The 16,401-nt window shown below is 44.5% G+C and overlaps 1 protein-coding gene across 1 annotated transcript in view; it reads left to right on the top strand.

Moving 5' to 3' along the window:
* Positions 1-16,401, top strand: part of CELSR1 (cadherin EGF LAG seven-pass G-type receptor 1) — a 171,719-nt gene that overhangs the window by 92,570 nt on the left and 62,748 nt on the right. The window contains exons 4-5 of the mRNA XM_075145964.1: positions 3,870-3,985; positions 7,048-7,136. Of these exons, the coding sequence (XP_075002065.1) occupies positions 3,870-3,985; positions 7,048-7,136 (205 nt within the window). The remainder of the gene's footprint in view (positions 1-3,869; positions 3,986-7,047; positions 7,137-16,401) is intronic.

Genomic DNA, 16,401 nt, shown 5'->3' with positions numbered 1-16,401 from the left:
TTGCCGCCTCTCAAGCGTGTCGGGTTTTTTCTAGTTGTGCCTGTGGCCTCCTGACTTTCAGGCACAGGCTGCTAGTTTGTGCTGCTTGTTTGGGAGCACTCTTCCCCTCTCCTGTTTCACAGCCTGTGAGAGGATCTGGTCTCCTCAGGCCATGGGTGAGCATGGGCAGGTCCTCGCTCTCTGCTGGTTCCCAGCCTTGGGCTTGGGACAAGTGCAACTGCCCCAGCTCCTCGCCTCGCTCTTCTTGGCCTTCACACCCAGCTTCTGCTTCTGGTCCCCTCCCAGCTGCCAGGCAACAACCAGCCTCATCCCCATCCCATTTGCCCCAATGTCCCCATGTTGGACAGTCTTCTCCTGGGCTGGCTGTCACTTTCCCCATGGGGGCACTCAGGGAGGCGAGGGGAGCGATGATGGCAGCCACACTGCGTGGACCAGGGCTTTCCTCTCCCAACTCGCACATCCTGAGGGAAAGAACCCTCTTCTGGAGAAGACTTCTTGGGTCAGGCGTAGGGCTTGCCTGCTGTGGAGCCAGAGCTCCAGGTGCACACACGCCTCTTCTCCAGAGAGGTGTGGGTTTGCAGCTTTCCCATGGTTTAGCTGGTCAGGATCAACCTTTGGTTCTCTCTCACGATTGACTGTGAGTAAATAGCACAAAATGTGTTAGCCCCGACCCCGAAGGGTAAGGCCATGGATTTGTTGATAGGTACAACAACAGCCGCAACAATAGGCGTGTTTGTGTGTCTGTCCAGAGCAGGGGGGACACCACCAGGCACGCATCCCATCCAGCACCCAGCAGTTACCTGGTGCTTTACATCTGTCAGGAGCCAGGCAGCTTGTTTCCATTTTATCCTTCCTCTGCCTTAATTCTGAAGTCTGAAATTTTATGGAATCTTGACATTTTGCTTAAATCAGAAAGCGCAGGCATGGTTTGCACGCGAGTTGAGGCAAGGAAGAGTTGCATCTGTGAAGATCGTTTTAGAGCATCAGATCTAAGTACACGGAAAAGCTGAGGAGCAAAAGGCTCTGTTGGACTTGTCAGACCTACAGTGAGTGCAAACAAAGGAGCGGGCTGGGCTGGCTGCCAGCATGAATTACTTGCACTACCCTTGGCTTGTCCCCGCTGCCACGTGGTGTCATTTTTCAGGCTTTCAGGAAGAGATCTTTGACGTGTAGCGTGCTTCAAGTTAAAGTAACTCAAATGCTCTGTGTAGGGGTTACTGAGAAACGGCAAATTACTGTAGCAAGGTAGTGCTTGCACCAGGGTTTCTTCACCGTCTTTCAAACCAAGATGGCGTATTTAGTCATCAGCTAAACACTGTTCAGTCCACTCTGTGATTATAAAAAGTCTAGACTTTTTAGGGGTTCATTCCACACTGTCTGGGATAACGGCACATTTGGCTTTTCATACCTGAAGTTCACTTTTATTTACACTTGTTATTTCTTTGGCTTTTATTATCCTTCAATGCAGGTGGAAAACATTATGCGAGGATGAGCAAGAATTAGCAGTTTGACTAGATGACGATTTGCCATTACATATTTTGTGATCTGGGAGCATTCATAAAATCCCAGGGTGTCTAGCTTCCCTCCGCCTCAAGAGACTCATGAGCCGCTCCTGGCAAAGAGCAGGGTGTTTGCATTGTCCAGTCTCATAACTAAAATGTGATTTTTTTAAAAAAGTATTTAGGGTACTGACCAGGCATGTCTTTCTGCTCCCAACATTATATGTCTTCCTTGCTTCCTTCCAACACTTGCTACTCCTTCACTCCAAGAGAGACTGTCAGTGGAGAGGTTTTCTCACTATTTATTCAAAATTCTCTGAGAAAGTGTCTTTTGTTTCCTATGTCCTCAGATTAAAAATATCCCTTCTATTAAAAAACAGTATTTTTTTTCCTCTGCTGGTGATAACCAGACAAGTTCAAAAGCAATAGTGCTTTAACTATTAGTATGATACAAAAGATGCTTTTGACTAGTGGCAAAGAATCAAACTGAGCACACACGCTGTAAAGAAATATGAAAAATAGCTTAATAATTTAATAGTTTAATAATTAAAATTATGGTAGAGAATTGTAACCATATCAGAAAAATATATTCAAACAGAACTAAGGTTCCTGTTGTTGCTGATCAAACTAAGTCTTTCTGCCCACTAAAGAAGCATCACTCATATTATTTTCATTTCTTTTGCTCATACATATTCTGGATAGGTCTGCTCAAAAAAGTTTTGAAGAAGCAGTTATCCACTGAAGAATGCAGTCTTGGGAAATGCTTTACAGGAACTGTATTCCTTTGGATGAAATGTTTGATGTGAAAAGTGAAAACCAGATCAGTGTTTTGATAATATTGAAATATTTCAACGATATTGACTTAATTCATTTAGTTTGCCTTTTACTTCTATAATATTATTTTATATTATGTTAAATAAATTTAGAAATAAAGATATATTTCAAAACTGATTAAAAGTAATCAAATCAGTAGTATAATATTTTGATGGAGATATTCTTTGGAGTTTGTATTTTATTGGGAATGTCAAAATTTTGACTTCTTATTTTTGAACCAGAACAATTCATTCTCCTTCAAAAATATTAAAAAATGTATGGAATAAAAATTCCCATTTCCATGGAGCTCAAATTCAGGCTCCTGGTTCTGAAAGGTCTCTACTTGGTGTGATCCATATGTATGTTTGACAAACAACTTTTGTTAAAAGATATTCTTTGGGTTTGAAATGTTTTATTTCAAATATCAGACCTTGATGTTCTAAAATACTTCTTCTTTCACATTCTCTGAATGTAGGTTTTGTTGCATCGCATGAGAGTCTTGCTAGTAGATGTGACATGACAGGCACATGAATCATTTCTTCTGTCCGTGGAAGGCAGTTTTCATTAGTTGTGTTCAGCATTTGATTCATTTGCAGGAAAAGTGGGTTAATTTAAATCAGGCATATTTCCCGAAGTTTAAGATACAAAATCAAACTACGCTGCCATTTGGAAACACAAGAAATTCCCATGGTTTCTCTCTCATTTTATATAATATTAATCTTTGTAAAAATGTTTATGTAAAGTGTAATAATTTTTTTGCATTTCTAAGTACATGAAAGCTGTGTGTAAATCCCCAAAGATAATAGGATTCAATTAAAAATGATAAAATACACACAACATGCAGAAATTTGCAAAAAAAGTTCTGTGCTGACAAAAAAACCCAGGCTTTTTTAAAAGTGGGGTCACCTCTTTTTCTGCAGGAAGGGTGTGATACATCCCATACTAGAAGCACAAGAAAAATAAAACCAAAAAACACCCATTGGCACTGATTTAGTGGAATCATTTAAGTGTTTATTTTCCTTCCTCCAGTTGACTGACTTGTTGATTGATGAACCCTGATTGTCTACATGGCATTATTAAAGTAACTCTTATCTTTCTTTCCCCCTTGCCTCCCCATCAGGTCTTTTTAATCAGTTGATGGCTCTCCTTGTACCCTATAGCATTTAGACAGCAAGCAGGCAGCAAGTATTACCCCTTTGATGTGAAAATGCTTTCTAGCTTTCGGACTGTTTGCAAAGTGTAGTAAGTGCTACTGTTTGGCGAGTGTCAGATACACTGCATTGTTTGTCTGCCTAATTTTACCCTTTGTGAGCGTGAGCATCTGCAGCAGATCTCTGCAGAGTAGATTTCTGTAATTTCCATGTTGCTTGCCTCTGTCGATTGGGAAAGAATAGATTTATCCTGCAGCTGACCCCTCAATTTTATAATTTTTGGTCTGAAGAAAGATTCAAAGGCTTGCTTTTCTGCTAAATACAATGCCGTCTTTCTTCTGGGCGACTTGATCATCAGTCTTTAATTCATTCAAGCATGAACTAACCCCTCGTCTCTGCGTTCTAGGTTTGCAACCAGGGAGAGGAATGCTCTCCTCCTCTACAATGGGCGTTTTAACGAGAAGCACGACTTCATTGCCTTGGAGATCATCGAGGAACAGATCCAGCTCACGTTCTCTGCAGGTGAGGTGTCTCTCGAGTTGAGCGTTTCTGCTTGCAGTCCGGAGATCTTCTCAACCCGTTTGGAAACACACTTCAGTGATTTTATACAGCTATTTGCTTCCTCGTTAATTGAGTAACCTGCTGACATTGTACGGTGAACAACTGGTGCTGGGCGTTGCAAAGTACTCCAGATTGTAGCGGTTTGTGGTGGTAACACTCGCTGTCGTAGGCAGGAGCTTGTCAACATACCAGTTATAAAAGTCAGAGTTTATGACTACTATAAAAGATTGGCACCTGCCTGAAAGTTGGCCTCCGAGCCAATGTTTGCTTAAACAAGACTTCATTTTATCATGCTGTGATAAATGTCGTGTGTTTATGCATTTTTACACTACGCCATCCGTGAAACTAGGTGCGTAGATGTTATCTAAAAAATGCACGCAAGCCAAAGGAAAAGCTAGCAGACAAATGAAAACTACCGGCCATTCGTTAGGGATTGGTGAGCCATGCTGTTGCTGGAATCCACTGCTGCACCGTAGAAGCACGTCCTCTTGGAAGAAGCTGTAACCCGCAAGGAATTTAGGAGAACTAAGCTGCCCACTCATTGCTACCGTGGGCTAGGAAACAAGAAACAGAGGCTTTGGCGTTTGCTCGCTTTCTGCACTAGGAGAAAGCCGGTGTCTTTTGGTGCTTGTGGGAGCAGAGAGAGGGGAAGGCAAGTGAAGCTCAGAGTGGCACGTATCCCTACCACCATGGCCTTCTCCCAGAGGAGAGGATTCCTCCAGAAAATCACCCCTGGCAGTAGCAAAGCTCTTCCTGACGAAAGTGTGATCAGAACAAACCCTGACCAGCAGAAGAGTATTTCCCGAGTTAAAAAAGCCCAAGTTTCATCCAAAAACTCATGCGCAGCTATGCTAATTTCCATGACAGGGGTAGCAGGTGAAGCTGTTAGCATGCAGCTGTACAGCGTGGTTGAAGCACATTGAAGCCACCAGGAATCACCCCCTGGCCTTCAGCAGGCTTGCTGAGGCTCTTGGTGGACCTCTTGGTGGACCACTTGCGTTCCTGCTTTAGCCCAGGAGCAGGTCTGTGAGTCGGTGGGAAGGCTTTGGTGACTTTACTAAATCTCAGCAGGGCAGGCAGCCTCTAATTGTCACAGGTTTAGGGGATGTTTTCCATCGTGACAGAAACAAATATCTGGGAAGGGCTGTTGTCCTGTAGGTCAAGTGGGGTTACGTGTAGGTCAAGTGAGATGTTTGTACCTCTGTACCGGGCACGTAACTCAGGAAATAATCCTGTTATTTCCCGCTATCCGTATTCAGGATAGACATGCAGGCTCCAGTCAAGTGTTACTTTATTTTTGTGAAGAGTGAGACATTGCAAGCAGTAAAGCAGTAGAAGCAGAGGTGCAACACGCATTGGTGTTGCACGCTCATCACCAGTGAGATGGTCGCTGCCCTCAGACCCCATGGCAGATCTTACGTGACCCCATCGATTTACCAGCAATGCTTAAGTGCGTATCTGGGCCCTTTGGGTTGAAGATATCCGGTTTCATTTCCCCTTTATTACCTCAAAGTTGTCCAAATCAGATTTTAAGGCAGGCTTTTGAATGGATTAGTGTAATGAAATAACATGCTGCAGTCGGAGAGATGTGCTTTCTTCTGTAGTTCTACTCCGCTTGTCTAAACTTGAATCAAATTGCTTGGAAGGCACCCTGAGGATGAATGAGAAAAAAAAGATTCTACTTGCACTTATATGAATTTAAATGTGGAGAAACTCCTTTAAAATACATGAAACTAAATTTAGATTTGCACTACTGCACCTGAGAGCAGGTCTGGTCCTGTACATTACAAATGGTATTTTCTTTGGAAGGAGAATGGTTTATGTTTTATAGTTTTAAGTGGCTTTTAACGAACAGTACAAGTTTTGGACATCTGATCTGACTGTTTTACCGGTCGCAACAACTTTTTCACAGAAAGCAAAGCAAAAGGATTGGAGACCGGTGACCTTCCTTTTGCAAAAATTTGTTGGCTGAATAAAAAACCCAATTTTTACCACAGATTTTTTACCACTAAATGATAAAAAACGTCACAGCAAGATGTCAAACGTGCTAAGCTGAAATCTGTATGGTTTAAATAACAGAAGTACATAGGATAGGAGTTAAAGGAGAGTAGGGGACATGGGAATAATACTTCACACAGGGTAAAGTATTTGTTGCAAATAGAGAGTAGAAGGTACATTTTAAGCTCAACAATACTGTGAACTTTGTTAGCTTACGGGAGGGAGTTATTTTTCCTGTGGTTTATTATGTAGACTTTTCCAACTTAAAAAAAAAATAAAGAAAGAGGGGAAAAAAAAAAAAGTCGAAACCTAGCAATCCCTTCTCCGTGCCAGGCCTTTTATGTACTTTCAACACGAATGTTTATTTTTTCTGCTACCTTGGAACAGATATTCCTGGTTACTGAGCTGATTCTGCTGATTCAGACCTGACTTAAAAGCTTCAGCTTTCCAGTTGCAATGGCAAGGACTTGCTTTCAAATTTAAATACTGAAAGGCCGCCAATAATTTCATTAATCAGTGGTAAAATTTTGTTGGGACCAAGGTTACCATCCATGGGTTTTATACTAAAGTACTTTTGGAGTTCACTTTCTCAGCTCTGATAAGGAGTAGGCTTCCCTTCCCAGACAAAATATCCTGGCACGATACTCATCATATTAAAAAAACCTCAAAGTGCTGCTTTTGGCAGAAATGCAGAAAAATGCACGTACATTTTTTCCTCAGTTGACCACTTCAGCAATAGCTACATTTACGCAATGCATTGGCTACCACGCTCTGCAGAAGCATAGTAAAAAATAACGTAATTCACCCGAATGTGCCAGAAGCTATTTTTGTATTTGTGCACCAAAATAATTCCATGAAACTGGGGATATTTACTGTCTCGCAGGACAAAAACCCAAATTCCTCCATAATGAAGTAATACGGCTGCATCCTGTCCCCAATGAGGGTCTCTCTGTGTTTTGGTTTAGTGCAGAGCAGAGTTTGCAGTGAAGTTGACTGATTTTTTTCCCTTCTGCCTGCCATTGCAGGGGAGACAACCACTACGGTGGCACCGTTTGTTCCCGGAGGGGTCAGTGATGGGCAGTGGCACTCCGTCCAGGTGCAGTACTACAATAAGGTAAGACTAATTGTGTTGGTGATAAGCCTATTATTTGTAAAGTAATTGAGGCGTGGGTCATCTAGCTCTGACCTGATGTATGCAGGTGGCCTGAATTTTATTTATTTAATCAGGCACATTGCTACAGCTCTGCACAAATGGCACTGGTCTTGCTTACCTTGCCTGGGACAAAAATTCCCTCTGAGGGCTTTTGAGTGTTGTCTCAGGAAAGCAAAATCAGACCTAGTACATCCTTTTCAGAAGCACTACTGTGGAAACCTTCAGGTACTTGGAACTATTTTAGTTTTCAGTTCCTTAAACCCTCACAAGTGTCAGTGTACCTAAAACAACTGGTTCACTGATTTGGATATTTTTAAAGAATTGTGCAGTGCCGGAGCCTTCAGTGTAGTAACTACAAACCACTAGTGTAGAATTTTCTGAAGCAAAGCAAAATTTTTCCTTATAACTGTCTTTTCTTGTCTAAAATGACCAGTTTAGCTAGTGTAAGCTTCTCTGGCTTGGAAAATTTGGCTATTAAATGGTTGACACTTTTCAATAATCAAGGGCTATCTTACTAAATCATTTTTTTGTCTGCTATGTAAAAAGATATGCAAGAGAAATGCAAAAAGCATTGCTGCGCGCAGTCCATGGCACTCAGAGGTGGCTCTGGGGTCCCTGCGCCCTTGGTAGCTGTCAGGAGCAGGTTCACTTTGACTGAACCAAAGGCAGGGGCTTTGTGCAAACCAGCCATTTTGTGATGAACAAAGAGTGGGCTTTTAGGGTGTACGGTGTCACTGTTTACAGATAGATGTCAGAGCTCTTCTATAATCTATAACAAAAATTAGAGAATTCATTTAGTTGCTGAGAAGCGTTGCTTTTAAGTCTGACATGATAGCATTATGGGGGATCGCGTAAGGAAATAGAGGAGCATTGTTGGCTGTTAAAAAGGAAACAGGATACTGGTGTAGGAAGCTGAATGGAAGATGAAGGATTAATATGATCAGCAAGTTCTTTATTTCCCAGCACTGCATCCTTTCATCACAGTTTGTGTGGCAGTTTGAATGGGAGAATTAAAATTTTCTTTGGACTCCTAGATAGGGAATCCTATTTTATGGAAGAAATAAAAACCTTTTTTATTAGTTCTTTTATAAAAAAAAAAATTTTTTTGAAACTTACTTTATAAGTTTTGTACTTAATATACTTAATATACTCTCTACTATCTGGAGCACAGAAAAATAGAAGTGAAACTTGGTGTGTCGCCATGCATGCATCTGTCGACACTGCGAGGCTCTTCCTTACAAAATGCAACATGCCGTGTTTCCATAGTCTGCATATTTCTTAGTGAATCACTTCAGCAGAGTAAACGGCACTTGCTGAGGCAGCGGAGGGACACTCCAGCTTTCAAACTCCTCGGTGGATGAGGAGGGGAGGGCACAGCCATGGGGACAGCCGCTGGAGCGGCTCGCTGAAGTGCTGTCGAGCAGATAAGGGGCCTCGGCAGCCCCAGGACGCTCTTTAAAAGGCAAAGAGGTCTGACACGGAAGTTAAAAATAAACCCCTGCCTCATTTTCAGGGCTTGCTGCTGTTCAAGCAGACTGGTAGGTGAGCCATGTTAGCAGCTGGTGTTTTCCTATCGTTAACACGTGCACCCTGTCATCATTTTCTTCTTCTGCCCCAGTTTTTCGAAGGGGAACAAGCCGGTCCCCACCGCACAGGAGGAAACTCATGGGAGAGAGGGAGAACAGAGGGGCCGTGCTAGGAAACACCACTGACATCATTGCCTTTGCACTCACATGATGTAAAAGTGATGAAAAGCAGGGTCACTGTGTGGAGAGCAGCACTTTGCCCTTTGCTGTCCATGTTAGAGACCAAAGTCATCACCTTCCCCTTAGCAGTATTTATTCCAGAATGGTTAAATTTGGGCTGACAGAGGGGAGCTTGCAATATTGAGTAAACGGCACAAGTAGGATATGCTAACCTATATGCATTTAGCATGCTCTCAGGACTTTCCAGCATGTCTGAGAATCGCATATGTTGCACCAGCTCTCTGGTAGTGAAAGAAGGAGCAGGCGCTGCGGGCCAGCGGCAGCCAGAGGCAGCTCTGCAGGTCTGCCCGCCGGGCTGCCCGCCGCACCCTGCAGCAGGGTTAAGCCTTCGCCTCGGCTGGTATTTGTTTGTAAAGCAGTTCCTTGGCTACTTCATGTTTTAACAAAGCTGGAAGAAAAGTTCCTGTGAGGAGGTTGAAAAGACAGAGATAATTTAGGGATTTGGGTTGTGCCAAGATAAATAGGATGCTGTGTCTAAACTTGACTCAGCTAAGATGTGTTTGAATAACAGAGTACCCAAAACTCATGAGTTTGCTTAAATTATGCACTCATATTATTTTGCAGGTATTGCATCCTTCCGCTCTTTCCCAAATCCTTCCGCGCAGTGTCAGGTCCTCGTCCCGTCACTACTTCAGCCCCTTTTCTCCTCTCAGACAATATGCAGTCTCCCCAAGCAGGCACAGCCCCCCTGAGCCGGCTCCCTCCTCCCTGCCTCCAGCTTATGTTTGATCCCCACCTCCAGCCCCTTCTGGACTCCCCTCCCTCCCTCTGCCCTCCAGCTCGCTCTGGCATTTTGCAGCAGCACCCCCTCCATGGCTGCGGGGCCACGGGGGCTGCTTCCGCCAGCATCCCTACAGGGCTCCTTGCCCCTTCTTCTGTTCAGCTGCTTGCGCAAGGAGCTTCTGGTCTCTGCCCCTTTTCAGATATCTCTTCCCGATGCTGTCCATGGGAAATGCATAACCCGTCATCCCAGATACCCGTAGAGATCTATTTTATTCATTTGTCTATGTCCCGCATTAAAAAACCCTTAAAGAGGTGTTTATACCTGCTCTTTCTTATCCCTCACTCATGTTGAGTTTCATCTCCCTCCATCTGCGTTCTGCTCCATCAGCAGGTTTTCTTTATTTAATGGATATGATCACTTCTGCCTATCCATTCATAGGTCTCTTCCTGTGTCACTTCTGTGCTTTTTTTTGCACAGCAAAACCCATACAGACATTTCGAACTTTTCTTATTATTCACAGTCCTACAGCTGAGTGCTGCCAGGCTGCTTGTCCTGCTACTGGGGTCATTACAGTTGTGCCTGGCCTCTTCCTACCCACCACTGTGTCCTCGGGCAGTGACAGGCTTCTTCGGGCTGGACCCTTTCCTCCTGCCTTGGAAACGTGAGACATGCTGTGGTGCAGGTTCAAATAAATAGCAATTCAAAAATTTCCTGTTGTACTCACAGCAAGCATTTGGGGTCAGGTCTCTCTTAGCTTCATCCCAGTTCCTTTTTTTGTTAAGCTTCTTTAAAGTATCTTTTTAAAACTAAGCTAGAAACTGTTCAGGTTATTTCCTTCCTTCCGCATTTGTATAGTATCTAGCAGGAAAAAAAAGGGTTTGGTCTTCTTTGGAGCTTTCAGATAATGCTGTAATTCACATAAGGAGTATTAGATTTCATCACAGCTGAGGTTAGTTTTTCATCTTTAGTTTTTGAGGAGAATGACTAACAGGCTTTGATACATAATCTAAATCACTTCAGTCCAAAGCAAATTTTTGTAGATGGGTTTTCACAGCTCTGAAAGCTGTTCCTGCAATCTGAGTTGATCATGGTCGGATACGAGCAAAGGTTGAGTGGTTTTTGGCACCTGCAGCTCTGTGGATGATATTTGGCTGAGTGTCACTGGAATTTGGACTCCAGGAGTGGGTGACTTGGATGCGAGGGGTGACTCTGGTGGGAAATTTCTGCAGCAGTTATTTGCTTAACGCGGCACGCAGTTCTGCGGCATCCTGGTGATGCTGCCACCCTGCGCAAAGTCAGTTTGGTAATAACGATAATGAAATAAGAAGTAAGTGTAGAAGTGAATCCTGTAAATTATTTTCTGAACTCAGCTCAAAAGCTATGTGCTTGGTAACAGTTGTCTTTAGTGTTGTTGAAAAATGTTGTTTTATAATTAACTCCTTATCATGAGGATCCCCTGCTGCTCAGGGACAAACGCTGGAGCCTCATTGGCAAGAGGCGAGTCCAGAGCCGGCTTTGCCCCACCGTGTTTGCAAAGAAGCATCAAACCAGTTCTCTATCTGCTCAACTATTTGATGCTTTCTTACAAATCCTGGTATGTACAGGCACTGTAAAACGCTGCAGTAATGAAACAGATTGTATCAGAGGAGGAAGGGAAGCAATGTCGTTTCGTTTACCACGTAGCTATGGAAATGGATGCTTCCTCCCCTGGTAACAGGTGACACACTTGGTTTCAGCGGAGGCGCCTAAGGGAAGCACATGGATGTTGTACTAAGGAAGTGTTGACTCTGTATTGAATTTCTGGAAGAGAAAACACCAAGGGGAAGGAATTAGTAGCTGTAAGAGAGCAGAAGTGAACTATGAGTGTTTTATAACCATTCTCTAGTTTCAGTTATACATTAAAAGTCTTGTCAGCTACCCAGTAGCAAGGTATCAGTTTACCTGTTAGCAGGGTTACTTGCCATTATAGATGTTTGCTGACAGTGGGGGGAAGGCAAGGAGGAAAGCTACTTGCTGACTCTGTTAGCTCAAACACGTTACCTTCTGGGATCCTGATCTTGCAGCCATTAAAATCAATGGGAGGTATTAAATTAAAGGTGACCTGCATGTGACCTGCTTTCTCAAGAGGTATACATATTGATAAGAAATTTAGAAGAAATGGGATTTTTTTTTTATATTGGAAGGAAAGGTGGGAGAAGGGGGAAGATTTCAGCCAGCAAACAAAACTGATGAAAAATAGCAGAAGTAACCTGCTGCTTGTTTGCAGGATAGCAATGAGAGCTGCCCTCTTTGCCTTGGTAATGTGTTTTCTTTGCACATGATGAAAGTGCGCTCAGCCTCTGATGGAGTTTGGTCCTTATCCTTTGGCTCTCCTGAGCCTGCCAGCATGAGTGACAGTCAATAGGTTTAGCCATGCTGATATTTGTTTGGAATAGGAGCAAAACCACCAGGATGTTTGATGATAACGATGCTCAGTATTGATAATATCACATGAACTATCTGGCATTCATTGCGCATACAGGATCATGTATGATTGTAGGCAGTGCTGGGGACAGGAGATTTTAAAGAGTCCAGTAATGGGTGGTGTTTTTAATTAAGTGAAAACTTCAAGCCACTCTCCCAAACTTCTGATAGAAACACAATTTTATTCAGAATTTGAGGTATACCATCAAATTTATGTTAATGTTTTACCTGATTCATTACCTCAGGGTAGAATTCATCATTTGGCACAAGATAAAAATGTTTTTCGCAGGGACATGTTCCTTTAATTATAATGTATATAAATATACTGTGTATCTTATATGTTACTTATACATATATGACATCAAAGTCGCTTAAGGACATCAGTGTTCTGTAGGCAGAAACTCCTTCTGCATCTGTTTAAGGGAGCACAGGATAATTTTACTTAAATGACAGAAAACTTGAGAAAAGCAGAGAGAAACGTGCTATCACTGATGTGCAGTACAGTAATTCTGGGGGATGGAATGAACAAATCCCTGAATGACTCACAGAAGTAACGACTGTAAGACCAGGCAGCGTATGTGCGTGGGATCCTCTTCCATGGTCAGGAGGTGTAAAATGATGGGTGCCTCCGAGAGTATCTCAGCTGTACTGGTCACTTGAGCCTGCAGGCTCCTAGGATGAGATATTCAGGACAAATATTACCCTTTTTCCATAAATGGGCTAAGGTTTCTTCTCATATTTGATAATCGATAGTAAACTGCCGGTTTTTTTACTCCTTCCTTGTGTTTCTTTAGACTGAAGAGTACCATTGTGGTTGTTCCAGATGCTTGTCTGTCTTAGGAGTAGCCCACCCTTTCACAGCGGTTGCAGTTAGCAGTTACCTGCTGCTTTCCATCCCTGTGCGCTTCCCACCCGGCAGAGCCCAAGCCTGCGTTTAGCCTGAAAACAGCTGCCAGAGAAAACAGGCGAATTCTTCAGTTAGAGATAAACTTAAAAGAAATGAGGACTGCTTAGGGCTGATCTTTGGCGCGTTGTGAATTGAAAGCACAGGAGGTACATTGCTCTAAATCAGACTCACATATGCTTTCGAAAATCACCTGGCTGTGGTAAGTGATGGTTTCTCTTGAGTTAACTGGCCTTCAAGTGGGGCAAGCTGGAGCTTGAGTATTGCCAAAGTCTGAGCTAATGTTGTCGAGATTTAGCTCTCGGCCCACTTGCACACTAGAATTTGCCGGTACCTTTCCTTCCGGGGGAGGATCTATCCCTCACCCACCGGCTGAAAGCTGTTCCCAGGTGCCAAAACACTCTCTGTTTCAGTGCCAAGACCTGGGCTGTAATTGATTTTCTGTACCTCGGGTGCGTGCTGCAGCTCTCCCCTTGTGCTTGCTCAGCCGGCAGGTGAGTGGGCGGGAGGGCGGCTTTCTCCTTTGCCTGTGGATTTCTCGGCCGAAGCTGATCCCGAAGGACTATTTAACCATGCCTGTACATAACCTGTGCTACGGTGCCAGCAGAGCTTAGCATTTTGAGTCTGCATCCACAAATCCTCCGTACCACGGATCACAGACTGACCATCCATGCCGGGAAGTGGTGTGCCTCTGGGCAAAACCAACCAGCTCTGTATCTGGGGGGACCTCAGTGAGCCCCGTTTCCTCCCAGTGCAGTCTGAGTGGCAGCTCTCCAGCACTGCTGTGCAGAGTTGTGTGCTCTCCCTGGCTGCTGGGCTCCGGACGGAGCTGGGGGCAGCTGAGGGTCTTGAGGGCAATGTGGAGCTGGGACTGCCGCCAGCTCAGGGGAGGCTTGGGATGAAGCAGCTTGCAACAGAGGAACAGATGCCGTCTGCACTTGCCTGGGACTTGGGGAATGAAGTGGAAGGAGGGACAGGGTCAGGGAGGAAAAGACAGGAAGAAAAAAGCAGCCCCAGGCCAGGTCAGGGCTTCATTTGCTGCTGTTCCGGTACTTAGTCAGGCAATCTGTTGGTCAGAAAGGGGAATGTCATATGGGAGCTCTGTGAATATAGATGTCTGAAGAGGCATAAATTGAGAGTATACCTATTGGAAGATAGTATTTGTCGATGCTCTTACTGTTAAAATAAAATGAAAAGCATCTGCAGGTCTGTTCCAAACCACCCACCTTCACTCCATGTACACTCTCCATCTCCATGTGCAATTTTTGTCATGTCCGAGTGTACTGGTTTAGGCTGGGATAGAGTTAATTTTCTTCACAGTAGCTGGTATGGAGCTGTTTTGGATTTGTGACCAAAACAGTGTTGATAATACAGGGATGTTTTAGCAAATGCTGAGCAGTGCTTACACAGTGTCAAAGCCTTTTCTGCTCCTCAGACTGCCCTGCGAGTGAGTAGACTAGGAGTGCACAGCTGGGACAGCTGACCCCAACTGACCAGAGGGACATCCCATACCATATGAGGTCTTCCCAAGTAACCGTTGTGCAAGGTGGAGCCCTGCTTTCCTGGAGGTGGCTGAACACCTGCCTGCCGATGGGAAGGAGTGAATTAATTCCTTATTTTGCTTTGCTGGCGTATGCAGCTTTTACTTTACCTATTAAACTGTCTTTATCTCAACCCATGAGTCTTCTCACTTTCACCCTTCTGATTCTCTTCCCCATCCCACTGTGGGTCAGTGAGCGAGCGGCTATGCGGGGTTTAGCTGCCCCCCGAGGTTAAACCACGACAGTAAGCAAGAAATAAGAAGCACTTTACAACAGGCCTGGTGTTTAGCAGCTTCAGGATAAAGACTTTCTATAATGGACAGGAGCAAAGGCCTTGAGATAAAAATTCAACATTTACCTGGCAAAGGTGGAGACGTAAAGAGAAGGTTGTTGGGTTTTGGGTTTGTTGGGTTTTTTTTTGGGGCGAATTGAGTCCCTGTTTCCTAAATGAAGCAGAAAAATCAAGCCAGTTTCTTTGCTTGAAAGGCTTTTCTACACAGGTGCCTTCCAGATCTCCAGTCCAATGGCAGCTTCTGGTTTAGCAGAACGAAAAGGGTGGGTAAACGTACAAACTTGGCAGAAAGCCTGATGAACCCATTGAGCTCCCAAGGGAGATGTGAGTGGGGAAGCAGCAGTCTCGCGGGGCAGCTGCAGAGGTGATGGGAACAGGGGGTGCGCAGCGGCCACCAGCAGATGTGGAGGGGGCAGTTGCACGTTGCAGCAAGGATGGCACGATTTTACCTTAGACACGTGATGTGTCTTGCTGGAGCGTGCTTTGCTCATACGGAGCACCTGCTTCAGCTGACCGTGTGGTGAACATAAGCTCCTGGGTTCAGTCTTGTACAACCCCTGCATTTTCTCATTCTCTTACGCGCGTTATGCCTGCAACTCATTAGCAGAATTATCTTTAGGATTATCTTTATAGCAAATCTCTAACATTCATCACTGCCTTTGTTTACTAGAGCCTCTGTTTTGATTCTGGGAGCCTGTGTCGCGCAACTGCCTAGCAGTGGCCGGAGGCAGAGTACTCCTGAAAGACTTAAGGATGCGTACGCAAAACTTCTCTTTTGAAAACTCAGGTCCACCCCTGCTCTCCCACGCAAGAGCCGGCTAGGATCACATTTCATCCAGCCACCAGTCACTGGGGGGTGGCACAGCCGTACCCTAAAAGTCAAGACCTACAGGGCTGCAGGCCGATGCGCTCGTGGGAACTTGGAAGCTCGGTGGCCACTTGCATTCCCCTGCCGTGGGCAGGCAGGACCTGCCCTTTGATCCAAACCCCTTGCATAAGGACAAGCGGCGTGGGCAGTTAAAGGCAGTGGGAGTCGTGCTGATCGGTGTTGGAGAAGTTAACGTAGCGCTTTGTTTTGAAAAGGGCGGGTTGAAATACAGCAACCTCTGACGGTCTGCTGTGGAGAAGAGCACAAGCCCTGCTGGCTATGGCACACACGCCCCTGCGCCGGGTGCCTATGGAGCTGACAGATAGGTTATCTCGTTTCCTTCTGAAAACACAGACCCTCTCTGATGATGGCAAATTCACCTGTTATGGAAATATAATTATTCTTTATTCAGGGATAATAATTGATCTCGCCCCTTTGCCTTTGGAGAAAGAAAAAAGGTAGATATCAACATTTTAGTGAAACTCAGATTGTGACAACTGTGTCAAAAGACACTGATAACACTGGTTACTGCTTTCTCTCCTATAAAGGGGACTAATTCTCATGAGAAGTGCTGAGTCCATGGTGCCCTGTCCCTCCAGGACCAATATGCGAACAGGAACATCGCGCAGCTGCTCAGCATAGGCTTCCCCATGCCACCCCGCCGCCGT

Source organism: Calonectris borealis, chromosome 1, assembly GCF_964195595.1.
Source record: "Calonectris borealis chromosome 1, bCalBor7.hap1.2, whole genome shotgun sequence".
NCBI classification, from domain to species: Eukaryota; Metazoa; Chordata; class Aves; order Procellariiformes; family Procellariidae; genus Calonectris; species Calonectris borealis.
Note: the sequence above shows the minus strand (reverse complement) of the source record. Positions and strands in the feature narration are given on the sequence as shown.